This window comes from Podarcis muralis, chromosome 4, assembly GCF_964188315.1.
Source record: "Podarcis muralis chromosome 4, rPodMur119.hap1.1, whole genome shotgun sequence".
In the NCBI taxonomy this organism is placed as follows: domain Eukaryota; kingdom Metazoa; phylum Chordata; class Lepidosauria; order Squamata; family Lacertidae; genus Podarcis; species Podarcis muralis.
Window position 1 is genome coordinate 38,923,283 of NC_135658.1, and position 27,550 is coordinate 38,950,832.

Below are 27,550 nucleotides of genomic sequence, written 5' to 3' on the forward strand. Positions count from 1 at the left end.
AAGAATGGACATGTGGCAGTAGCCCTGTCACTCCATAAAGTCACACAGGGCAGAGTATGGGAGTTAGGATTACTTACAGGGAATAAGCCCCGCTGAACTAAACTGTAGAGGCATATCTATTTCCAATTAGACATAAATAGGATTGCACTGTCAATCAGAGTTAACTTCAGCTGGATGTTTGTTATGCAGGGTCTTGTGTATTTTGGCCCATTGGTAGCAAAGTGCATTTGTTTATCTTTGAAAGTAAGATGGAAGGGCGGAATTACAAGAAAGAGGTTATGCTATGACATTTGTGAGATATATCCTAAATGCAGCTATATTGGCTGTTATTGTGATGAGACCGTGGGGGATACATAACCCTTTCTCTTGCACGATTTTTCTGAACAAGATTGGCACGTTGCTATCTCAGAGAGAGAATGCAGGCATGATACAGACACTGGTATTTTGTTTTTTAACTACTGAGGAACATAACAGTTTGGACAGATGATTTGATCATGAAAATAGAGGGGAACATTAAGAACATCAAGCGATCCCTGCAAGATCAGACCAAAGACCAGTCCAGTTCATCATTCTGCTCTGTGCGTTCTTTGTACTAAACAAAACATAATCAAACTGCTGTGCCAAGCTAATCCAAATCCCACAAAAAAAGTAAAATTCTGCAACCCGGAGAAACAATGCACATTTGCTTGAGTTCTCTTATTTTGCATGTTTTGTGTTTTTGCTTTTTGCTTTAGCTAATCAGAAGGAATAGTAGCATACAGACCTAGCATCAAAAATATTCGTGGAAACCATGGGAAATACTGTTGTTTCAGCTGTATTGCTACTGCTACAGTAGCACGATCTCGCTGAAGGGTGGTGAGTAGCCTGTGTCTCTCCAGATGTTGTTTGCTTCTATACTGCATCAGCCCCAGCCAGTGCAGCAAAAAGTCAGGGATGATGGGAGTTATAGTTCAACAACATTTGGAGGAACTCCCATCCTTGTAACAGAGTATAGCTATTCAGAACAGTTTTGCATTTAACTTTATTACATGCACCAGCATCAAAAAGAAGAAGAAACAGAGTGAGTGTGCTTCAGTATTTGTTTCAAAGCAGACTTGCAACCACAGCCACTAAGCACATTTCAACAAACATTAGAACGTGGCTTTATTTATCCAGCTGCTCCAGTTTGATCTACTTTACAGAAAAGAAATGGTAGAAGCATGTTGTCGAGGCTTTGGAAATAAGTAGGGCAGCTGAAATGAGATTACAGAGGAAGAGTTTCTATTTATTTATTTATTTATTTATTTATTTATTTATTTATTTATTTATTTATTTGATAAAGGATTCCAACCTCATTGTGCTGATCCTGTTTTGTTTTAATAGTTACACACAATGATAATTTTTTAAAAAAAATCTCAAAAACGATTTTTGTCCAATGCTTTTTCACCCTTTTAAAAAGTAAGGATCTTGACAAAAGAGATAAAAGCAACTTCTGGAGAAAGTCGGTAAAATTGAGTGTTCTCTCACAAATGACAGACAGATGATGAGCCTCATCCCCCCCCCCCCGAAAAGAAAAATCATAAAGGACATTCAGAAGATCCTTTTGGCTACTAAACTCCTACTACAGAGACACAAACAGTTGCACACACACACACACATAATAATGGCCTGTATCACCTTGCAGCTAACATGTTTATTGCAGCAGAAGCTTTTGCTGAAGAGAGAACCAACTTCATCAGACGTTTGTCCATCCTGGAGTTTCATTTTTAATGTTTCCTTCAAAACTGGGAAAGGAAACCTGTGTCCCCTCCAGATGATGCTTTCTGAAAGCAGGAGCTGTTTGACAGCGGAATGATCTCCATCTGGAGGCTGCGGACTCTCCTTCCTTGGAGGTTTTTAAGGAGAAGTTGCACGGCCATCTGCCACGAACGCTTCAGTTGAAATTCATGCAGCGCAGAGGGTTGGGATGGATGACCCACGGGGTCCCTTCCGATTCTATGATTCTGCCACCTTAGCGCCACGTGCCCTCAAAGAATCCGCAAACTGAGCACGTTGGGAGCGCCCTGGAGAAAATTAGCCCAATTAGCGCTGAGCCAGCCTTCAACCAATGGGAGGCTGGCTGGGAACTGCCCTCCTGTACCAACCGGCTGCGCCAGCAACCCTGACACGCGACGAAGGGAGGGCTGTGCCATCAGCTCGTCGCCAGCCAATCAGCGCGCCGAGGCTTGGCCGGAGAGCGATAATTTGTTTTGACCGCTCGCTGGTGCGCGCTCCCGTGGGAGATGTCCTCAGGCTTGTTCTTGGCGCAAAGGCGGGACTCCTCTGCCCTCGCCTGCCAGGTGCGCCGCGGGGACCCGCGCGCTGCGACGTCAGCGGGGAGGGCGGGGCCTCCGCTCGAGCCCCTGGCAGAGGGAGCGTGAGGTCAGGCGTCCCGAGGGAGCCCCTTTGGCGCGAAGGGGCGCGAAGGCGGGATTAAGCCGCAGAGGCGGCGGCGAGGCAGCCGCTCGGAGCATGGCAGAAAGGGAGCCGCGGGCGCTGGCTGACCCAGAGAGCGGCAGGTGGACGAGACCTCCGAGGAGACGCCGCGGCTGCTGACGAGGACTTGGGCGAAGCGGGAAGCGGCGAGCCAGAGCAGCCTCGGCAACCGGCGACGGAGTGCCGCGGAGAGGATGGCGCTGGAAAGCAGCAGCAGCAGCGCGCACTGGATGGGCTCCCTGCCGTCCGCCCTCAGCGCCCTTCCTCTGGCCAATCTGGCCATCCCAGGTAAGACCCTGCTCTGCTTTGGGCTCCTCTAGGGTATCCCTGGAGCACCTGCTCCTTCTTGGCTTGCTTGTGTCGGGGAATCCACCCGAATTACTAGGAAGGGGGTTTTGTTTGTTTCCTAAGCGGTGTAGCCTAGTGGTTAAGAGACTTAGCCGAACCAGTTAGGGAATCCCAGGGAAGCCACTCTCTATTTCAGCACCACCGCTCCGGTGGGATAACGCTGACTTCGCTTCTTGTAACGATTACAGATGTATGCAGTGGTGTTTTTTTCCTTTAAAAAAATGTTTGGGGGTGCTCTCATTTTGACTCGAGAAAACCCACATTTTATAGTTCAAATCGGGGAAAATAAATACAGTAAATGGACAAAAGTACAAAGATTCAGAAATCTTTAGGGGTATGTGTCCCACTGTGTCCCCCCAGAAAAAAAGCACTGGATGTATGTGATAATAGATCATAGAGTTGGAAGGGACCACAGGGGTTCCAACCCCCTGCGATGCAGGAATCTTTTGTTTCACATGGGGCTCAAACCCACGACCCCCAGATAAAGTCTCATGGTCTGCCAACTGAGGTATGTTGGGTAATGTTTGTGAAACGTTTTAATGTGTTGTACAAAATGTGAAGTATTAATACAGTTTTGCTGTTATTAGGCACTTGTGGAGTAAGTTATCAGTCTTAAACCATACTATCACAATGAGGAAAATCAGATCTTAAATTGTACTGTTTTGGTGGGGTGACTAACACACAAACATATAGTTCTTCTGATTGCAGTTTTATTTATGATGTCTTTCCCTTCCTGTTTATGGGGTTTCAGATTTTATTGTTGATTTATTCTATGCTGTCAGCTAAATCAGGGATATTCACTGAAACAGGTTAGACATTCCATAGGCAACTAAAACATTTTGGAATACTATTGTTTCCCTAATGTATTTTCACCAATCTTCTGGCAAGGCAGAACAACAAAAAATGAAAGGCCTCTTTTGGATAGTACCCAAAAGGAAGGTTTGTGAGCAGAAGCTGCTTTTTTCAATTATTTTTTCTCAAGGAATGTGTGTGTGTGTGTGGTTATTTCAGAATACCAATCTGCAGCATAATTTTTGAGTTTTTGGAAACACACCAAAGTTATTAAAACCTCAAAAAAAAAAAAAAGGAAACAAAGTGCTTCTAGGGCTGCAGCATTAGGAAGTAGAGGAAAAAACTCTGGACTAGTTGCTTAGTGCTTGATCAAAGAAGTAGATGTCTTTATGACTAGAAAGTGTTGACACTGAAATATATGTATTGAGAAGAGCTTAGTTTTCCTCCTACATTTCAACCTCTTTGGTGCAGAGGTGTTCCATCCTCCCAATCACATATTCATTCGTTAAATATCTGAGCACTAGTCAAAACAATCTGGCTCAAAACAATCTGGTGTCATTCAAGAAATGATCCTTTCTTTGTGGTTAAATCTGTGGTAACTAGTTGTCAGTGTCTTGCCGTTTAAGGGCATCCTCTAATCTTCCACCTGAAATGGACCACCTTACCAGTAACTTTTGTACCTGGTTACAGTATTGGTTATTTACCATTTGTTCATTTTCATTTATGAATATATTCTGGTGAAACATCTCAAAAGTGGTTAGCAATAAAAAAAAATCAACAATAAAAGCTTTCTTGAAAAAAGAACCAAAAAAAAGTCCAGTATAGATACAGACTGGGTTTTTTTTTTTTTAAGAACCTACCTAAATGGCTTGTTCCTCAGGTTCCCAAACCTGTATCCCCCTCAAACAGCCTCTGAATATGTAAAGGCCTGTTCAAACACTCATACTAGTGCAGTAGTGAAGAAGCTTTCCAATGGGGACTACTAGCCACTGCTGTAGAACCATCAGTGGAGGCGGAATTCCCACCTGTATCTGTCATTGTTGGGGGTGCGTGTGTGATGGGGGCAACTCCACTAAGCACTGGAAAGCAGAGATTTGCTAATGACCCCTTGCTCTACAAGGTTTCCCGGCAGTCTGGACTAGATTTTGATGTTGTGGGGAGGGGAGAGGAAGGGATAAGAAAGTTCCACTGCACAAGCGGAAGTCCACTTTAAAAGAGGACTTGGATACACCCCATAATCCCACCCTGAAACTCTGCTCCCTAAATAGCTTTCATGTCACTGCCCCAGTGAAAGTTGGAGTTATTTATGTGAAGGATTTAGTGAGAAGATATGCACAAAACTTGACACTTGATTGCAGAGAATACTCATTCTTGGTACCACTGCCAAAGTCTTATCAAAAAGGTGATAGGGTCAAGCTGTTCTCTAAAGGGGTTTCCTGTGACCTAATGTTTTGTTATTGAACTGAATTCAAATATCACAGATGCAGGCAACAAATTGTCTATATATACCTGGAAACACAGGGACGCGGGTGGCGCTGTGGGTAAAACCTCAGTGTCTAGGACTTGCCGATCGCATGGTCAGCAGTTCGAATCCCCGCGGCGGGGTGCACTCCCGCTGCTCGGTCCCAGCGCCTGCCAACCTAGCAGTTCGAAAGCACCCCCGGGTGCAAGTAGATAAATAGGGACCGCTTACTAGCGGGAAGGTAAACGGCGTTTCCGTGTGCTGCTCTGGCTCGCCAGATGCAACTTGTCACGCTGGCCACGTGACCCGGAAGTGTCTGCGGACAGCGCTGGCTCCCGGCCTCTAGAGTGAGATGAGCGCACAACCCTAGAGTCTGTCAAGATTGGCCCGTACGGGCAGGGGTACCTTTACCTTTACCTTTTTACCTGGAAACACATTTACATACATACTCATGTGCATTTGTATTCTGCATGAATACAAAATTCTTCTGGGCACTTCTCTGTGCCCATAAAGGTGTGATAGAATAATATTTTCCCCTTTTTAAGATAAAGAGAATGGTGGTTGAACATTACTGTAAATGAGCCTGGTTAACCAGGATAAAATGTTCAGTACTGTCTCCGGCTTTAGGATGTAATCGGATAACTAGCTGAGGTCAAACAACATTCCCCAACGCAGCCTAGGTAGACTGTGTATTATTGCAATTATAGGCTTATTATTGAGGAAGGGTGACCTTTTCTTAGAAATATTCATCGTTGGTTTCTGCTAGAGACAGGATACCAGACTAGATGAATCATTGTTCTGCTGTAGTAATGACCATGTCTGTTCATCTCCCAGAACTGGCAAAGCACAGCTAGACACGACCTGGCATTTGGCTTGTCATGTTTTGCATTTGCAGGACACTTGTCAAACAAGGAATGTCGCAGTTCAGCAGAACCACAGCTTCAGCCCTGCTCTTCAAGATATTAATAAATCTATGAAAGGCCCTGTTGGGGCATAACAGTACAACTGCTCCAGTAAATGTCTGCTCATAATCCTCCATATGTTTCTTGATAAGGGATGGGGAGTGTATCCCTATTAAAACTAATCTCATTTTAATGTCTAGTGAGACTGAGGAGATATGAAAACATGCTTTGAATTTAGAGGTCGATTGGCTTATTGAAAGAACTTTCTCCAAACCTAGATCCTGCTACTGCATTTTTCCAAAATGGCTCAACATCTAAAATTGACCACAAAACTGATAATTATAATGTTGCAAAAAAGAGGCTCTCTTTATCAAAATTTGCAGATCTTCTATAGTTCAGGGATAGCCAACATATATTGTTCAACTGCAACCCCTTTCATCCCTGTTCAATGGCTAGATTGGTTGGGCTGATGGGAAGTGGAGTCCAATAACGTAGAGGGAACCACATCTACGCCAATCTAGTTCCTCTAGCTAGTTGTGAGAGGCCTTGTGTATGCTGCCGATGGAATAGAATGGGGAGAGATATGAAGAGCTCCCTGGCTGCAGCATTCCAGAATTTCAGGCAGGATTCTTGTCAAGCCCTATGTGAAGACTCCAAGGATTGAACTAGGGACTGCATGCAAAGCAGTTGCTCTACCACTGAGCTATGGTGCTTATCTTATCTGGGTTCAGAAGAAGCCATAGCTAGCAGACTAGCCTTGGCTGGGCATAGGCACTTCTAGCCCCAGAGGCTGCTTGAGACTTCAGTCCTTTAGGACTTTGTCTTCAGTCAAAGCATATATGGAATGAAACGTAGCTAGCAATGATAACTTTTAGGTATGGCTTCCTATAGTTATTAATGCTTACATCATAAATAGCACGTGCCATAATGCTGATAATGAGTAATGCTCAAATGATTTCTACTGTTTATTCTAGTCATTCCATTGATGTGCCTTAACATACAGATAACATGAGAAATTATGAGCTGTGTGAATAAGTACTGTCTTTTTCCAGTCCTGAACCTCCCAGCATTCAGCTTCATTGGCTCTTCTTGAGTTCTAGTATTGGGGGATGGGACTTTTCTCTATCCACTTTCTGCACATCATTCTGTATATCTCTGTTGCATCTCTTCTTATTCAAGTATGATTAATATTGGCTAACTCCCCATATCTCTAGTTTTCACAGCTGAATTATAACCAATTTCTTTTACTGGCTTTAGTCTCCCTCCTGGAAGTTAATACTATCCAATATTTTGTTGTTGTTTTCTTTCTGCAGTAAGCATAGCATATCAGTTCACTCTGTGTGATGCTGTACATTGGTAAGTCACACTGAGTACGGGAATAATTTCCTATTACATCATGAGCCAGATACTTTGCAGCATTTACACTAAGCAACCTAAGCCGTCTGTGTATCTATTTAACAGTGCAATCCTATGCATATCTACTCAGAAGTTACGTAGTCTCATTGAGATCAATGGAGCTTGCTCTCATTTAAGTGGGACTAGGACTTCAGCCTCAGTTACTTGTAATTTTATCTGTCCTATGGTGCAATATGAATATGTTATAGTACTTATGTACCTTACATAACCAATCATGCTGAAATTGCATGCTGTCTTCTGCTGAATATTAGTAATGAGTGGAAGGGATGCATCAAACCTTAATTATATTCCTCAGTAGTAGTTATGTATCCTATATGTGTCAATAAAAAAAACACTTGTTTCTTGGTTAATGTTTGCTCAGTGAAATTGTGACAATATGGAATGGGAGAGCCATGTATTCTGAGCTGGAGCAACCAGCTCAAACCTCTTCACATGTTGAACTTCTCAGGTAGACTAGAGGTTGAATAGTAGGATTGATTATGCATTTTCTCCCAAGGTAAGGGGAAGTGACCTTGCTAAGCCTGGTATTAACCCATTCATACATTAGATTTAAGTATGTTGATTATATGAGGCTGGTTATTGCACATGTTATGATTTAACAGTAAACAGTGGGGCAACCCCCCACCCCACTGCTCAGACCTGTACCTACAAATCATGAACCTGTGACTAGAAATCGTCACACCAACAGAAGCATGGATGAACCCTGTGCAAGTGTAATCCCTGTGATGAAGAAGAGTTGATAGCAGTGTGCTGAATCCGTAGGTGCTTGTTAAATCATCAAGTTTAATAGATGCTCATCCAAGCTTGGCATATGATTAAACAAGACACATGGGATTGGGTGATGGCACATACAAGGTTCCTATTCTTTAGCAGCAAGTTTAGGAAGATGCAGGGAAATGATGACAAGCTATTGATTTGCCTTTTTCACTTTTCCTTAACCAGCATACGTCAGGGACAAATGTTTTACTTCCTTATAGCACATGACATTTTATGTCACGGGCTTCTAACATTCAAATTCATGGGCACCAGTATGTCTCTTTGCTAAGCCAAATTTCTATCCACTTAGATGACGGCCATTTGGTGTCCTTTAACTTACCATTGTAAACAAGTAAACTCATTTTGGCAAGTTGGCTAGTTTAACTCATTCAGAATTGGTACACTAAAGTTTATATTGGTCAAATGCAATATAAATGGTGGATTTCTTGCAGGTGGTCCTGATTGGTTAGAATTGCTTGACAAGGCCCTGGGCTCCGAAGTTCCCCTCAGAAATAAACACACAGATACAAGTATGTTGGGTTAATGGGATAAATTAGGCCACAACTTTATTGGCTACAGATGTTAGCGGTTTAGCTTAGGTATTTGGGTGAAGCCAGACTATATCCTGGCTCTTCTGCCTGTCTGCAGGAAGTCTCTCAAGTGTCAACCACCGATAGGGGGAGCCCTATGATATACATCAATTGAGAGCACCCCCAGGGTCACCAATGGGGTCATGGCATGGCCCTAGCCCACGCCCAGGCTTTGGACAGCAACCACACCCCCGGATCCCTTTAATGGGATACCCTTAACCAGGAGGGGCAGGCAGAGGCAACAACCTCCCCTCCCCTCCCATAAACAAGGCTTATTCAATGCCTAATCACCACTCAAGCCAAAATGCTCGCTGCCAGCAACCTCTCCTGCAACCAACACCTAATGCTATCAACAATATCAGCCAGCCAAATATCATTACCCTTATCAGAAAGGTAAACACCATTGTAATGAAACAAGGCTGCCTAGTTGAACATAATAGCGGGATGCCGTATCACCCGGCCCTTCAAGAGCGGCACATTCCGTTCCACTGAACGATTAGCAATTCTCTTGGCCCTATTGATTGCTGCCAGATGGGGGCAATCCCGCCAATAATGCCTCTCCAAAAGCTGGGATAATAATAATAATAATAATTTATTATTTGTACCCCGCCCATGTGGCTGGGTTTCCCTAGCCACTCTGGGCGGCTTCCAACAAAGATAAAAAATACACTGAAATATCACATATTAAAAACTTCCCTGAACAGGGCTGCCTTCAGATGTCTTCTGAATGTCAGGTAGTTGTTTATCGCTTTGACATCTGATGGGAGGGCGTTCCACAGGGCGGGCGCCACTACCGAGAAGGCCCTCTGCCTGGTTCCCTGTAACTTGGCCTCGCGCAGTGAGGGAACCGCCAGAAGGCCCTCGGCGCTGGACCTCAGTGTCCGGGCAGAACGATGGGGGAGGAGACGCTCCTTCAGATATACTGGACCGAGGCCATTTAGGGCTTTAAAGGTCAGCACCAACACTTTGAATTGTGCTCGGAAACGTACTGGGAGCCAATGTAGGTCTTTCAAGACCGGTGTTATATGGTCTCGGCGGCCGCTCCCAGTCACCAGTCTAGCTGCCGCATTCTGGATTAGTTGTAGTTTCCGGGTCACCTTCAAAGGTAGCCCCACATAGAGCGCATTGCAGTAGTCCAAGCGGGAGATAACCAGAGCATGCACCACTCTGGCGAGACAGTCCGCAGGCAGATAGGGTCTCAGCCTACGTACCAGATGGAGCTGGTAAACAGCTGCCCTGGATACAGATTTTACCTGTGCCTCCATGGACAGCTGTGAGTCCAAAATGACTCCCAGGCTGCGCACCTGGTCCTTCAGGGGCACAGTTACCCCATTCAGGACCATGGAATCCTCCACACCTGCCCGCCTCCTGTCCCCCAAAAACAGTACTTCTGTCTTGTCAGGATTCAACCTCAATCTGTTATCCGCCATCCATCCTCCAACCGCCTCCAGACACTCACACAGGACCTTCACCGCCTTCACTGGTTCTGACTTAAAAGAGAGGTAGAGCTGGGTATCATCCGCATACTGATGAACACCCAGTCCAAACCTCCTGGGACCAGATTAATGTCAAGTTCGGGGTGTGTGACACTGCCGGGAGCCCTGATGACGTGGGCAGCACCCCTCCACCCACTCCCGGGTCACCACGAGGTCCCGGATGTCCACCAGCAATGGCGCACCTCTGGGGAAGGGGAGCAGTCTAATAACATCTTCTTCAGCCTCTCCAAAAAGCTCCCTTGTGTGTGTCAATAGACCCATCTTTGCTTTAAATAGAAGCATGAGTAAAGCATGGTAAATTAATTTGGGGGCATGTGTAAGAGAATTGTGTGTGCTTGTATGAGGGCAATGAATAAGGTATTCTTTACAATTTCCTCAAAATAGTTTTGAACCAGCATGAATTAGTTCAAATAATAAAAAAAAAATAAGTTGCATTGGACACCTTTCCATCTGTACGACATTTGTCTGAAGTTTAACAAATAGCAACAGGTTCTTTTAAAGTCTGTGTTCGATTGCTTAATTATTTGATTGATTGCTCAACTAGAAAACCGTAAATGACAATGATTAATTATATGTTACCATTGCTTTTTACAAAATATTAAAATAACTCATCAAACATTTAAAATGTGTGATGCAGGATAAAACATAAGAAAGAGTGGCTTATGGTCCCAGTTTCAAGAATTATGTTTTCTGCACTGTTTTTCCAGTATTAGAACTAACTCCAGGAAATGCTAGCTGCTGCCTTTAATCTCTGTGGCATCTGTTGAACTGTCCCTTCTCTCTTCCACCCCCCTCCTCCCTTCCTTTCATCTCTCTGTGTGCATGCTGGATAGTAGTTTCACTGGGTTTTGACACAATTCTTTCCATGAGGATAGGTTCAGCTGTTTCTCTTCACAGCCTGCACTACGCCCTTCCGCTCTCGTCCCTCCCTCAGCGCTTAGCAAAATCATGATTCTTACAGCCTGTGGTGCTAGGTCTATGACTGCACGTGTTTATTACCCTACTTTGAATAATTTGCTTCATAAAAAGCTAAAAGTCTGTCAAATGCTTTTAACCATTTCTGGGTTGTTGTTTTTCTTTTCTTTTAAAAACCAGTTTAATGTTTAATATACACTGATCTGCTCTTGGTTTAAACAGTTATTCTTATCAATTACTGCTGCACACATTAATAATAGAGTCATAAAATTGTAGAGTTAGAAGGGACTCTGAGGATCATCTAGTCCAACCGCTTGCAATGCAGGAATATGCACCTATTGCATGCGGTATTGAACGGGCAACCTTGGCGTTATCAGTGCCACACTCTAACCAACTGAGCTGTCCACACCTATATTAGTCTTACTCTGGATGTGTTAAGGCTTCACAGTAAACCAGGGATGGCTATCCCTTTTCAGCTTGAGGGGCCACTTTACTCGGTTGCAATGTCTCTGGGGGCTGCATAGCAGAGTGGTTATAGCCAAAAATGTGGTAAGGTCCACATTCTTATGCACATGCATTCACACACCATAAACACACATACCACTTACACACCGTCACGCACCCTAACCATCTTATTGTTTCATCCTGTTATGAAAAGTACTGACATCAAAAGATCTTGTCTGTAGTAGGCTTATTACTATGCGGATCTCCTTCAGTGAGATTATGCATGTGTCACCTGAGATAGCAGTTTTCAATAGCTATTGAAATCGCCCAAAAGCTGAAGCTGTTATCTTGAGAGGGCTAAACCCTTTGACAGTGGTAACGAGGAAATTCCATCAGACACTTGCTTGTCATATATTTCTGGTGTTTGCAATTCCAGGATTTCAATTTGAGAGAGAGAATGTGGTGAGCATAAATTTGAAGAGGACAGGTATTGATGGGCAAGTGTGCATTGATGAGACAAGGACGAAATATTTGAAGTGGGTGCTCACTGCTAATTTTCCACTTCCCCAAGTCAACTACGTATGTAGTTGAAATTACCTTTGCACCTTGATGATCATCAAGTAAAAGACAGAAGGCATTCCATGTTAAGCATTGAAATTAGAACAAAACTTGGTTAAATGGAAACATTGTTTAATGTTGCACAAGAGGCGACCTCTGACTTCTCTGACATATGCTGCAATTCTGCCCATCAGCATTTTCTATTCCACATTTTTCCTCCCTTGATTCAACAAAATAAAGATTCTGCAACACAGTTAAGGCATTTGAAGATTCCATGCCACCTTATGTCACTTTTGGGGCAGGGCCTAGAATGCTGTTGCAATTGTCATTTCATTTACTCAAGCTGTGATTCATTTGTAATACATACTCATAGAAAGTAATAACCTTGCAATGTACTTGTACAATGTGGAACTGAACTCACAGAAGATTACAGATAACGACTGTAAAATACTTCATGGTTTAACTTTGAATCTTGGACCCTGACCTACAGCAAAAGCATTTTCTGTAATATGAAAATACACACAGCCCAGGAAAAATGTAGGAAGCATAAAGACAAATGCTTCCTTTAAAAGCTTGGCTAAGAGGGGAACAGATTTCTACTCCTATGGCATGGGGACCAATCTGGAATAGGCTGATGAAGAGATTCATTGAAGGGCAAAGCAGCTAAGCTTGACCATCTGTTTTCTTGGAGGTCATGTCAGCATGAAAATGCAGAGATGCAAATTTAGAGAAGGCAACACCACTACAAAAAAAAAATTTGCTTTATTTAATCTCCAATTTACAGCAGCATAATTATGACTCCACAAAACAGTTTGAATAGAACAAACATTATACTTCAAAGCTCGGTGCTGGTTAATTGGGCTTCCAAACAGTGTGCTGCAGTGGGCAGGTCAGTCTATAATTGCCTACTAGATTTCTAGATTTTTCCCTAAAGGAGCGGATACTGACTTTGCTGTCAGATTAGCCTTCAGCTCTAGTATGCCAAATTCATACGTTTGATAACATTTATTGATAGCCTACAACTTCTGCTTGGATTTCTATATGGGAAAGAAGAAAGTGCGCAGAAGTCAAAATTATATCACACCTGCAGAGACAGTATCTAAAAGCAGATATGAGAACATATCTCTGAGAAAGGAGATGGATGTTGATGAGCCACTGTAAAAATCATCGTCATCTTCATCATCTTGAAATAATTTGCCCCTGGAAAAGCAACAAATTTCAGTATCCAGAATATTGTTAGTTTCCTAGTATTGTGTATTTGCCACTTTTGCTGTGTATGGCATTTTCACTTTTATCCCAGAAAGATAATGGTGATCTTTTTATTTTTATTTTTTAAAAAATGGTTGCATGCATTAGACCTGCTGATTTCAAACAGCAAATGACCCTGGGCTGAATTTGAATAAGTGTTTTGAAACCACTGAGCATCTATCTCAAAAGATCCAATTCACTGTAAAAATGGCGTCTTAGAGAGAGAGCATGTGTGAATGCTCAGCAGAATCCCATGTTGCTATCTTGTGTGCATCGTCACACCATGCTGATCTCTGCTGCTGAACCATGTCTGCAAACGTTTCTTAATGTGGGTTAGTGATGGGGGTGCTGAAAACAGGATTCAGGAAATGGCAGTGAGTGCATGTTATTGACTCAGCATGCCCTGGGTAGGGCTAGGAGTGAAGATGAGTATGTATCCCACGGCTACCATGCCCCTATGTGGCTATGAGAACATGGTCTAAAAATACTCTGCAGAACCCCCTAAGCATTCAAATGCTTTGAAGCGTGAGAGAAAAATCTCCCTAGAAGCTGCATTTTTAAAGTGGAAAAAATAGCAAGAAGGGAAATGGTTAAGCAGCCTCTGCCCCATCTTTCTCCCGGTCTCAAATGCAGCCACTGAGTCTGCTGTAAACAAGAACCCCAACCCAACTGTTCAGAACATTTAAGTTGGCCCTAAGAAGGCTCTTGATGGCCTTCCTTGTCTCTTTGCTGCAGCACTGAAGAGAACTCTATTAAATCAGTTTGCTTGTCAAGAGAGGTCGGTTGTGTTATTCATTTGGCTTAATTTGTCAACATAATGTTTCCTCCAGCCCTTAGCCTTCTAACAACCAAAGCGCAATGAGCAGTTCAGTTAGCTTGTATTTTAAAGGCTGGTTTAAAGATACTAATCGGCTTGTTAATGATTTGAATCCTCAAGCCTCATGAGGTTTTACTGGGTGCATTTCCAACTAGGTCAGCTTTGCTTCCTTGCTAGTGCAGTGCCAAACTGGCAGTCAGGAAATAAATAAAAAAGCACTTTTCCACAGTTGACCTGAGGGGGCATTTTATGAAGATTTATGGTGGTGTATCTACTATTCGAGAACAAAATGCAACATATTTTCATACAGACTTTTTTTTATAGCACATGCTATTCTGAAAATGTATGGTGGTGTTTGGAAATTACAGTATATACTACGGAGGGTAGTAACCACAGCTTTCTGGGACCAAAATAATATTTATCCTTTTACTGCAGGATTTCCCAAAGTTGGGTCTCTGGCTGTTTTTGTACTACAACTCCCATCATCCCTAGCTAGCAGGACCAGTGGTCAGGGATGATGGGAATTGTAGTCCAAAAACAGCTGGAGACCCAAGATTGGGAATCATTATTTTCCTGCATAGGACAAGGATGGAGAACTGTGGCCTTCTAGATTTTGATGGATCTCCCGATCACAGACCACGCTTGCCAGGACTGAAGGTATGCGGAATCCAACAACATATGGAGGCACACCAGTTTTCCATCCCGAACATAGGGCCCACACAGATAGACTTGTCTGCTCCTTGAGGTGTAGCTACTTTTCCACTTCCTGGACAGATGTGTTTAGAATAACCCATACACTCCACAGCAAGTTCAAACGAGGCTCCTGTAACTCCTTTAGAAATAATGATAGAAATAATTTACAAATATTGTGTATATACTTGCTGTTGTTATTCAACATAGTGACTGCTTAGCAAGGGGTGCTAGAATGGGCAAGTGATGGGTTTGCAATTGGCTGGGCTAATTGCAAGAATGTTAGGAAGGCTAAAGAGATTATCCAAAGGGCATGACATGTTAAATTAAGCAAAGTCAATCACTCTCCCCTGTTCCTCTCTCCCTCTCTCTGACTCAACTGACACAACTAGCCCAGCCTTTTCACTTTCTTCTCAAATATATGGAAGACAAATCAGTTTTCTTTTTAAAGCTGAGAAATATTAGTTTCAATGTGTGTGTTTTAATGTGCATTTTCCCTTCTTATATGTACTTTTTCAAATGACAGGACTTCTGCCATGAAGGTACAGAATATTGTAGTCCTTTTTTTTAAAAAAGAAGCAGCTTATTTTCTGGAAAACTGGGAGAGGGAATTTTGCAAATCTTTCTTAGATTTTTGAATACAACAGTTTGACTGACAGTGTGCATGATTTGCTGGAATCAGCTGGCTCTAAAATGCTTTTGTGGATTGTGAATATTAGCTTCTTCCAGTGCAACGAATTAGGTAGATTACAGATGGAAAAACCAATATACATATAAGGGATTAGCCTCACTTCACTCTGGAGGTACTTATAGTCATGATGAGGGCCCACAAATCTTTGTACTTAACTCTGTGCTCTGATTGCTAGCTAATACATCTTCATTCCATTATCATTCTGATATTCTTGCAAGGGAGGAAGGGCAACATTAATTTTCTTTCTTTTTTAGTAACATTTATTGGTTTTCATTGAAATAATAACTTTTCCATGGAGACCAGTATACTGTATATTGAGAAGAATCTGAATGCATGCATATTGCTATCAAGCTCTATTTATGTGTGCGACGGTGGGGAATATCTGTGTGCATTCATAGCCTTGAAGAGCATGAAGTAGCTACGAATGTAAATTTACACTGAACCCTCTCACAAGGCCTTTTACCATCACACTGTTAGAATGGTTGTGGTACTTACTAAACAACAAGATTAAAAAGGCAATTATGCACCTGCAGTTACCTTCTATGATTAAATAGATAAGAGGGTTGGGGAAGAGCTTAATAGGGGTGTGATATGCCCATATGTTAATTTTGTGGCTTGAAACATGCAAATAGGTTGTAGAACAGTTGTTTGCCCCTGCTATGTTGCATTCCAAGGGCACATGTGCATTGGCGGCTTTCTAGACTTTTCAGTGCAATACAGTGCATGTTTATTCACATCTGAGTATTCAGCTGGATATTAACCATGATGGCTATGTTCCACTGCCAGGGGCAGTATGTCTCTGAATAGCAGTTACGGGGACTTGAAGATGGGCAAAGTACTGTTGCTCCTGCTTCCAAGCTTCCCACAGGCATCTGATTGGCCACTGTAAGAACAGGGTGCTGGTCGAGGTGAGCCATTGGCCCGAGCTAGCAGGTTCTTCTTATAGTCTTATGTAATGGGACTTGCTCCCCGATAAGTGCATGTTGAAAAGCTGTTGTGCGCTTCCTTGAATTGTGTGGGAGCTGGATTTGTTCTGCTTATGAGACATAGTTTAGTTCCTCCTGGATGATCAGAGTATGAGTAACTCTCATTAGCTGGCATCTTTCCTTTTACATGGTTTTGTGCCAGCTCACTGTCATTTATATTCAGTCACAGAGGAAGAAATTCTTCTTTGTTTATCTGCTCTGGCTTCAGGCGAAAGAAGCTCTTACCTCTTCAACATTTTTTCTTCTTCTGTTGTTCGGTCTCTGAAGATCAAATATGTGAAGTGCTTTGAACAAGAATTCCATGTGTAAAGCAAAAGAACCAATTTTTAACAAATGTGTAAAGTAAAAATAAAAAAGTCCTAAACAAAGAAGTGAGGAGCGTAAATCCTTCATGATGCTGATTGTTGCTGGCATTCTCAGAATGCGGCACATTGATGTTTTGATTTGTACACAGTATGGGCATCCAGGTGGATTCAATGCCACTAACAAGGTAATCCATTTAAGACCTTCATCTCATTTGCAGCTCAAACTGGGCATGGCAGGAGACATGTTTTTGAAGAGTCTGCTTGCAAGCACACATTAGGTGGATTCCAACCCCCAGCAAATGGCATATGTCTGATAACTCTTTGCAAATAAGGAACCCTTTTTGTAAACTTTGGGGGACACGGGTGGCGCTGCGGGTAAAATCTCAGCACCTAGGACTTGCCCATCGCATGGTCGGCAGTTCGAATCCCCGCGGCGGGGTGCGCTCCCGTTGTTCGGTCCCAGCGCCTGCCAACCTAGCAGTTCGAAAGCACTCCCGGGTGCAAGTAGATAAATAGGGACCGCTGACCAGCGGGAAGGTAAACGGCGTTCCATGTGCTGCGCTGGCTCGACAGATGCAGCTTGTCACGCTGGCCACGTGACCCGGAAGTGTCTGCAGACAGCGCTGGCTCCCAGCCTATAGAGTGAGATGAGCGCACAACCCTAGAGTCTGGCAAGACTGGCCCGTACGGGCAGGGGTACCTTTACCTTTACCTTTGTAAACTTTACTGTTTGGTGTTTTGTTTTGTTTTGTTTTTTTAAAGGGAACAACTGGTGAAATTAAAAATAAAATATCATGTTAGTTACAATGACTATGTTCCAAGAACAAACTCTGGCTACAGATCATGTTTACTTTCATCCCTCTGTGAGCCAGGAGGAGCGGAGTGAGTACAGTTTTGTACTTGCACAGGAAGCTATGATTTATGCCTTTCCATGACATGCTGAAGCAGCCTAGAAGTGTCATCATACCAGCATGTGCTCTTTAGTGTTTAGCATATGATGTACCTTTAACAAGAAGATATTTCTTAAGATAACAAGGCAACGGTGATACATTATGTATCAGTGTTCAACGCAGCAGGCTAAGTAATCCAGAGGGAAAAGCTAATGGTAAGCTGACTGCTTGCTACTCCCTATCTCTGACTTGTTTGCAGGTGCCGGTCGCTGGAAGACTGTCCAGTGTAAGACTAGTCCAATATTAGCACATGGAATGTGCAGTTAAAGCCTTTGATCTGCAAACATCTAGGAAGCATTTCTCTCACCTAACACAATCGCATAGCAGACATAGGATGTCGCCTTCTTAGGCCAGGGTAGGCTACAGTGTCAGAGGATAAATCATCACAGGAATGAATGGCTTTATCTGGAGCACCTTATTTGGGTGTGTTGGGTGTATACACTCTGGGGAAGTTCAGTCAAGCAATTAAGCTCACCCCAGAAAACAACTGTTTAGCAGAGTTGTTTTTACTAGGTCAACACCAACATACACTACTATACACTACTATACACACACACACAAAGGTAAAGGACCCCTGGACAGTTACGTCCAGTCAAAGGTGACTATGGGGTTGCGGTGCTCATGTTATAAGTAGTCTTCTCTCTCTGAACCTAGAGAGGGCTCTCTGCTTCAAAGTGCTTGCTGTGTTAAAGTCCGTAGCCAAGTCTTTAGTTCAGTTGATTTCAAAGTCCTGCAACTGGCGGAATTCTCTCAAATTCTGAAGTCTAGCAGTTTTCCAACTCCCTCCTCAGAAAATCTCTTGAAAAAGTCTTCACTCAAATCTTCACAGTCTTCACAGTTCCAGCAGAGAGCCATCAACAATTCCTGCAATCTCCCACCAGGACCCACACAGTATGCTGTAACTTGAGCTCGTTTATATACAAAGTGACTTACCAAGTAACACAGATAAGAGAGTAGCAAGATGCCTGCAGATGCATTGTGGGGAATGAGTTGTCTCTGCTGACTTGTGGAGAATTAACCCTTTAACTGCATTCCCGAAGACACTTCTGTATTACAAAAAATGACATTTGAATACAGTGGTACCTCAGGTTAAGAACTTAATTTGTTCTGGAGGTCTGTTCTTAACCTGAAACTGTTCTTAACTTGAGGTAAGTGTGATTTCTGTTCTCATCCTGAGGCAAAGTTCTTAACCCGAGGTACTACTTCTGGGTTAGCGGAGTCTGTAACCTGAATCATCTGTAACCCGAAGTGTCTGTAACCCGAGGTACCACTGTAATGGGGTTATTGCTTGTCAGCTTCTAATATTTCTGTATAACCATTTCTCATTAGACAAGGTCCCAGCTGGGGATATCAGTAACTTTTACAGAAAATAGTGTCTTGGCAGTGAAACATGAATTTCAAGGTTTTGTTAAATTTTGAGTTGGTAAATGCTGAATTGGTGGATGGTAAAGGTGTGTGTGAATCCTGACATTGCAAGCTGGAAACATCTGTTTTTTCTCCTTTGTGTGCATGGTTCTTCTTTCAAGGAGTCTACACAGGAGTCTGGTCACCTGCTTATCTCCTTAGGCAGCCTTTCCCAATCTGGTGCCCTTAGTTGTCCTGGCTGGGGCTGATGAGAGTTGCAGTCCCAAACAACTAGAGGACAGCAGATTGACAAAGGCTTTCCTTTGATGACCCATGGATGACATTTTCTCATCACCAAATATTGGGTGGGGAGACTGAGGTGCAAAACATCTAACATTGGAGCTTCTGTTTCTCCAAATCCTGGCTTCCAGAATGCAACTACAAAAACAAACACCACAACTAAGGGCCAGTTCAGGCTGTAAAATTCCTCCACTGAGGATACGTGCAGCTGTTCTATATGATGGGTTTTTTTAAAAAAATTGTTAGTAACATTTCTATGTTTTTGTAATGCTGCAAAACAGTGACTGTTTTGATTTTAATTAAATGCCTTAGGAATTCTGGTATAGAAAGGCAGAATATAAATCTCTTGAATTGAATAACATGTGGAGAGAGAGAGGTGCCCACATGTCAGTGACTGCAACTGTGTTTCCCCCCAACAGTCCTGGCTGATGGTATTCCATTTTTGTTGAACCAAACTCATCCTAGCAGTAGCTCCATCTGGTCTTATAACCCCCATTTACAGCTGTGTGTAGTGATTTAGAAGTGTTAACAAGTGATTTTCCTAGTGTTAAAAATGAGCAACACAAGAATGGAATCCAGTTTTCCAGAATCTGCTTCAGCAAAGAGCATTTGGCAAACCCCAAGTTGTAGGACTAAAATGATGTTGTCTTTCTTCTCTGTAGGGTCACATGATTCCTTCAGCTACTGGGTTGATGAGAAATCTCCTGTGGGACCAGATCAAGCCACAGCAATCAAGCGGTTGGCTAAAATCTCTTTGGTGAGGAAGGTCATGAAGAAATGGTCAGTGACACAAAACCTAACATTCAAGGAGCAGCTTGAAGGTGGAATCCGCTACTTTGACCTGCGTGTATCTTCCAAACCAGGCGAAGCAGGACAAGAAATCTACTTCATACATGGTTTGTTCGGAATCAAAGTATGGGATGGGCTGATGGAGATCAACACCTTCCTAGAACACCACCCTAAGGAAGTGATCTTCCTGGATTTCAACCATTTCTACGCTATGGATAACAACCACCATGTATACCTGATCAGTAGGATCCAAGAGGTTTTTGGATCAAGACTCTGCCCAAAGGAGTGTGTGGAAAACGTGACATTACAAAACCTCTGGGAAAAGCAGCAGCAGGTAGGAACGCGTTTCTCATTTGGCAACAAATTTCTATAATTCAAAGAACTCTTAGAATTGAAAGTGTCTTGCTTGAAGCTGGAATGGGGAGGCAAGCATGGAGTGCACCTTTTTTGCTCTGAGCTGGAGAAAGGAACAGAAGATTTCCCCCTGAGTTCATTCTGCATTTCAGAAGCATAGCATAATACCTTGTCCCTTCATGAACAGAACTCTAGTTGGCCAGTAAGGCAAGCCCCAGTTTGATTCCTGTCTATAACATTCATTAACTGTGTGTTCAGTACTGTTAGGATTACTTTTGGGCTGCAATCTTTCACAGCTTCTGTTCCTTATTGGGCCCCCACCCCCTTTAAAGACTGCTGTGGGGCCTGGATAAAACTAAAACGTATCTCATGGTATGGCAACTGAAATGCTGTTCTTTAAAGTACAGCTGGGAAGCCAGTAGTTGGACTTCAGCTCCCTTCAGCCACAGCCAGAATAGTTAGTATGCAGGAATGTGGGGATTTGGAGTCCACAGTGTCCATCTGGAGGGCCACAGACTCCCCATTCCTGCTCTGAAGCACCTGGTATCCCACCACCTTCCAGATCCCCTACCCATCATGATCTGGCTACCCCAGTGTCCTAGTGACCAGTTCCCACCCTGCTCTGCTCCTATTGGCTGTGTGATTCCAGTCTGAAATCCACACCTCATAAAGGCTGGATATGGCTATATTCTACTCCACTATCAGAGGCATTATGCATCTGTATACCAATTGCTAGAAATCACAGGTGGGGAGAATGCTGTTAGGGCTTCCCATAGGCATCTGGTTGACCATTGTGAGAAGAGGTGGGGTAGATGGACATGTGTTCTAGTACAGCAGGGCTCTTGTGCTTTCCTTAATCACTGCCTTTCAGTTACCCCAGGCTTTCTCTTCTCCTGAGCTACTGTGGCCTTCAGTCTCTTTAGTTTATTAGTTGTGGTGGCAGCCCTGCTTCTGCTTGCCCTTCTCAACTTATCATGTTCTGTTGGTCCTGTGGATTGCTGCAGACATGGTCACCTGTACCTACCACCAACCAGATGGTCAGCGCACCAACACCCTGAAACTGTCTTTCTCTCTTCCACTTGATTTTCAGTTCCTTTTTTCTCAGTAACCAATCAGGCAGACAGCACAGCAGTCAGTGCTAAAGGAGCTCCTCCTGGTGGCGTATATGGGGGTTAGTGCCACTAAAGGTGCAGTCCTAAAACATACCTGATAAAGCATGTCTCATGGAATTTGTAGGGACTTGTTTCTCAGCAAATGTACTTAGTGTTGTGCCACATATAACTACGGCAACAGCAACTACAAATCATTGCAAATCCTCTTCTTTCTGCATGTTATGTTACAGTATACATATTATATACGGTTTGGCCCAAAGCAGTGAACGGAATAGTAATACAAAAAAAGACTACAGTAAATACAGCATACCAATCAAAACACTATGAAAAATCATCAGGCACACTGGATATACATTGGTTAGCTGCATTCATGCACTTACCGCAGATGCAGCCAGCATTTCTGCTCTCACAGAAGTACCACACAGACACACACACACACACACACACACACACAGTCTCTCACCTATGAGCAAGACCATCCACAATCACCCAAGGGAAGCATCCTCACCTCCTCACAGCCCAAAGATGAAATCCAAAAAGCAGACTGAGCAATAGTTGCATTCTTATGGTCACCTTGTGAAGTGAAGTGAGTCTTGAATTCCCCAGCTCCTGCTTTTAACCTCTGTCTAAGCCCTATTTGTGGCAAATATTGACACCAATAATGCTGTCGTCCTGCTTGCCCAGTGTATAGAAAACAACATTTTGTGTGAAATTATTTTTCAGCGCTGAATGTAAGTGAAAGAAGAGCTTGTGTGGGGAAAAAGGCTTCTGATATCTTCTCTCTCAATTTCCCAGGTTCTCATTTTCTACCATCATTGTTTCTATGAACAACATCCCTTTCTGTGGCCCGGGAATAAAATCCCAGCACCATGGGCAAATACGACCAACGTACATAAACTGCTGCAGTTCTTGGACACTACTCGTGGGGAACGAGCAAAACAAGGAACTTTTCACGTTTCCCAAGCTATTCTTACACCAAGGGTCAAAACCATTGCACGGAATCTCATCCGTGGCCTGAAAAACACACTTGTTCACAAGTAAGTGCCTGTTTTAGCTTCCTTTGGAAACCTTGTTAACCTGTGCTTGCAGTCCTAAACCCAGGTACCTAGGAGTAAGCCTCACTGAATTCAATAAGACTTACTTCTGAGTAGATATGGTAGCCTTGTCCTTCTTACTTGAAATGCATATAAAAATAATCAAGAGTCCTCTCCCAAACCTCCAGCCAACAGAAGATAGATGATAGAAAGAATAAATTGACTCCACTTATTAATTTACTCCGGGTGCAATCCTGTTCACACTTAACTGGAAGTAGGTTTGGGTGAATCTGCCAATTTCATTTTTTCTGTTTTTCATTTCCCCCCCCAGTTATAAATTCAGTTTTCCGCATTTCCATATCAGCTTGCAATTTTAAAAAAGTCTTTATGACAGTTCATCAGCATTTTAAGGCAATTTCTCCTCAGATAGGCACATGTTGCATGCTTTTGCAAAATTCAGAACAGTGCAAATTTCAAAGGATGACAAACTTTAATTAAACTGCAGCCATTTTGCTCAGAGTTTGAATCAGATCAAATGTTTTCACTAAGAAGGCAAAAATCCATTACCACACACACACACTGATGGTGCCATGGGTTCCAATTCTGTGCTCAAAACTTTATTCCATTTTACTGAAATAAGTAGGCTTACTTATTTCTGTTGATGAGATTAGAAACTGTAGTCAATACTGTTGCAAGTTGCTGCCACCTACAGACCACAGTAAGTAATTGAGCCCATTTCTCCTCACTATATTACATATCCATGCATTTAACATATTAGTAAGTAGTGATGGCTTTCATTTCATTTCTTGGTTAACAGATCAAATTTAAAATAGCCATGTAATGCTTTAATTACTTTCAGAATGCTCTCTGAATGAAATGAGAAAGCAGTGCATTCATTGAAATGAATATTTTTAAATGCAGGGGAACTTTTAATCCAACACAGCTATCAATCTATTAAAGCTACAGTGGCATGGTGTGCTAGTATAGCAACTAGCAATACTGGCTGCAACTGGAAAATGCATAATTTTAACAGCAAAATCATACATGGGGTTAGGATGTCACTGACGTATCTTCATCTCTGACACATTTCTTATACATTGCCTCCAGACTGGCACTATTTTGTGAGAGGGACCCAAGCACTTGCAGGAGATTTAGGTTTGTGCAGTTAAAATGGGTTAATTCATTCTGTCACCCTAGTATAATCCGCTTTAAGGGGGGGGGGCTTTTGCAGTTGATAGGGTGCTGAGAAAAGTGTGAGAAAGCATTGAAAAGTGTAGGATGAACATTTAACAGGAAGATGTTTGAATACCCCACAAACAAATGAGGATGAATGGTTAATAAAGACTGAATATAACCTCCACATGAGCTACATACAAGCAAATCATAATGAATTCTCAACAAACAGGCTCTGTGGAGGAGCTCATATCCGCAACTTGTCAATGACACTTTTCCAAAGTAGTTGTCTCTGCAATAATAAGACACTAGATGGTGGTAAAGTGCTTTTTTCCCCTTCTTGGGAACAAATGTATTTGATTAAGAACTTTTGTGCATTTAGTCCCCTTACTCAAACGTCTAATAGCAAAAATGTAAAAAGAATGGATTACCATCATCATGCCAATTCAGAAATCATACAAATACCCCGAAATACCCAGTATAAATTGCAGGGTATTTGTTCAACCAAATATTATGGGTCATTGAAATCAAGTAGCTTCATTCCATTGACAGGACTAACACATTGTCCTGTCTAACAGAGTGACTAACACTTTGGCTTAGCTTTTCCTTCTGTAATTCCTCATTGCCACCCAGCTAAGCAGTGCCAGATTACCGAATAGTCAGGGTAGGCCCTTTTAGGGGTCCTGCAACAGCGGACCAAAATAATATTGATTTGATCTTGAATGAAAAGTACAATCAAACTTTATTAGCTCAATGCTATCCCACTAGAGCTTGTGTGAGGGGGGAGAGCCAAGATTTCTACTGCCTAGGGGCCTCTGCATGGTCTAATCCAGCATTGCAACTAAGCCATTGCTGAAAATTTCTGGATGCAAAGGTGACTATAAATGCAAGCCAAATGTGTACATAATGGCCCAGGCAGTCTTTTGTTAGCATGGAAGGAGGCTTCTAGGAAAAAGAGCGGAAATGAATTACTGCAAAACCTGGTAATACATAAAGATGTTATTAACACAGTTTTAATAGAGAATTTCCTTTCAGTACAATACCTTCCACTGTTAAAACCAATACATCATATTTTATAAGCAATTCAAACAAACAAAATTAACTTCCACATTACATTTATAAAGACTTACTAACTGTACCAGATAATCTCAACTTTTAATCTTGCAGCTTTCCTGAGAAATTTGTCATGGCATGCTGTTTACTACCAAAATGCAGTTTTTCGTTTCATTCAGATAGAGTTTTGAAAGAATAACACACAGCAATATTAAATTTTAAGGGAAGCTTGGGTGAAAAACTGCTCAGCATACACATGGGGGCTCCCTAAGAATGTGTGAACATATACCTGCCACTTCCATGCACATTCATTGCATATATTTTGAGTGCCAGAACAAGGCCACTGTGATTTACAGAGGTTTCCTTTAGACCTTGAAAAGGAATCCTTTACTCGGACACTGATACATTCACCCTAATGTATCAGTGTAGAATGTAAAAATGTAGCTAGAATGTAAAAATGTTGCACAACGTTGTTCCTCTCGTTTGCATATATAGATAGATAACCTCTAAGCAGTTTAGATAAAAACAATAAAAATACAGCAACGTTCAATAACATTTCCAAAACACCAGGAAACACAACCCAATTGTATATCACAAACAAAGCCAAGTAGGGTACAAAACAACAAAATAAAAATGAAGAGTCAGAGTCCAGGATAGGTTGGGTGAACATAAGGTTTTAAGAAGTGCTTGAAGGTCAATACTTGCTTTGCCTCACAAATTACCCAAGGTGGGGGGCATTTCAGATGCCAGGTGATTGCATCTGTTTCTGTATTGTCACCAGGTGACATCTTGCTAATCAAAAGATCTTAAAGATTGGCTTAGTCTGTACAAGGGAAGATGGTGTGCTAGGTACCTGGTTCCAAGTTGTTTAGAGCCTTGGGTTCAAGGCTTTGTAGTTGACATTTAGCTTGGTAATAAATAGGCAACAGTACAGATCTTTCAGTGCTGGTATAATACATGTAACAAAGTACGCTGCCGGTTTCATTCTGCACTAGCTGCAGCCTCTAAACCAGATACAAGGATAGCTCCAACAAGCTGCAAAACATTTCCTTGTTTATTTCCTTCTCATACACCTTGTTGCGTTGTCCCTGAGCCAATCAGAATTTTGCTTTTAATGGGTGAGAGATTATCAGATGTGGCTTGCTCCACTGATAACTTCACCTATGAGCTTCTGCTGCATCTCATATTGGGTGAGTTGCTGCCACCCCTGTTTCTCAAAGAGACAGTTCCTTATTGGCATAATGGTTTGAATCCAAAGCCTTCCACTCATGAAAAGTTCCTCCATTCATGAAACAGGGCTTAGATCCAAAGGAGGATTACATTAATAGAAGTACAGAAAGGACCATTTTTGCCAAAACCCCTTGCAGGACTCAGGTCTGGAGAGCCCCCATCCCCAACTCCACAGCAGATGGGGGCATAGTGAGCTGCAGGAGGAAGGGGGGGGTGAGACCTGAGTGCACTCCTTTCTGTGAGTTGAGCTCCACTCACAGAACTCTGGATTCAAGACAATGCAGTTTGGGAAAACACTGTATTTGTAAAATCCAGTATGCAGTGCCAGCATGTTGATCATATACAGGATGCAATGTGCCTCATGCACACGACGAAGGATCATGTTACATTTTCCTTTCTTTTCCCTTTAGGAATCTCCCTTCGATTCTGGACTGGGTGAAGCTGCAGAAACCAGGCGTCATGGGCGTTAACATAATTACATCAGATTTTGTGGAGCTAGTTGACTTTGCAGCTACCGTAATTGCATTGAATGAGCTTCTCCTAGAAGACAATGAATCCTGACAACGGGAGAAGTTTTAATGTGGGAATGTTGTCCAGTCATATCAAGAATTTTCTTTCAAGCTCTCTCTCCACCTATCAATTTTGCTGTTTCACACAATGCCAAGGCACAAGGCCATGTGTTGATTGGACTGCACAGTCCTCAACAGCACGGCTTCCTTCATCCCTGTGCTGCATGTATGGCTGCTCTGCCTACATCTGCTGAAATACAGAATATGTGCCGGCTGGACACTTCAACATCTGTAAATCATTAGCAGGAGCCTCTCTCTAGACTTGTTGAGTGTGTGCATCCTGCATGTTATGAAACCCAGGAGCCCGACTCTAAAGATAATTATTGAACTCTAAGTACACATTTACCAGACTAGCCAAAAGATTTTGTTCTTGGCGACAAAAGTCAGGCATGTGCCCTGCTTTCTTCCTTTCAATTGTACTGTATATTAAACTACCTCAGTCACTAAAATACAAAGCACAAACAGTGTCTCAATTGCTAACAGTGACCTTTTTGTAAATATAGTACCGTGTATGAGTTTTTAAGAGTTTATTGTGAGGTATAAATGAAGTTTTTAAACCTCTTTCTTTCTTTCTTTTTACTTGAACTCTCATTTTAATCTATTAAGAAAAGTTGGTAAGTTAAAACTATTAGAGCAGAAAGATGGGCATTTTTAAATACAATGATATTTATTTTGTAGCAATTGAAATATCTATGGTGGTATGAAGTACAACGGGAATGTAATAAATTTGTGGATTTTGTAGGAAATGTTTCCCAGATTGTGTACCACAATC

At 42.5% G+C, this 27,550-nt stretch overlaps 1 protein-coding gene across 1 annotated transcript; it reads left to right on the plus strand.

Annotated features, from left to right (window-relative positions):
- Positions 1-2,187: 2,187 nt before the first annotated feature.
- Positions 2,188-27,339, plus strand: PLCXD2 (phosphatidylinositol specific phospholipase C X domain containing 2). The gene is made up of 4 exons (XM_028726742.2): positions 2,188-2,742; positions 20,127-20,587; positions 22,515-22,756; positions 26,620-27,339. Exons 1-4 carry the CDS (start codon positions 2,649-2,651, stop codon positions 26,768-26,770), a joined length of 948 nt encoding a protein of 315 aa, XP_028582575.2. The 5' UTR covers positions 2,188-2,648; the 3' UTR covers positions 26,771-27,339.
- The last annotated feature ends 211 nt before the right edge of the window (positions 27,340-27,550 follow it).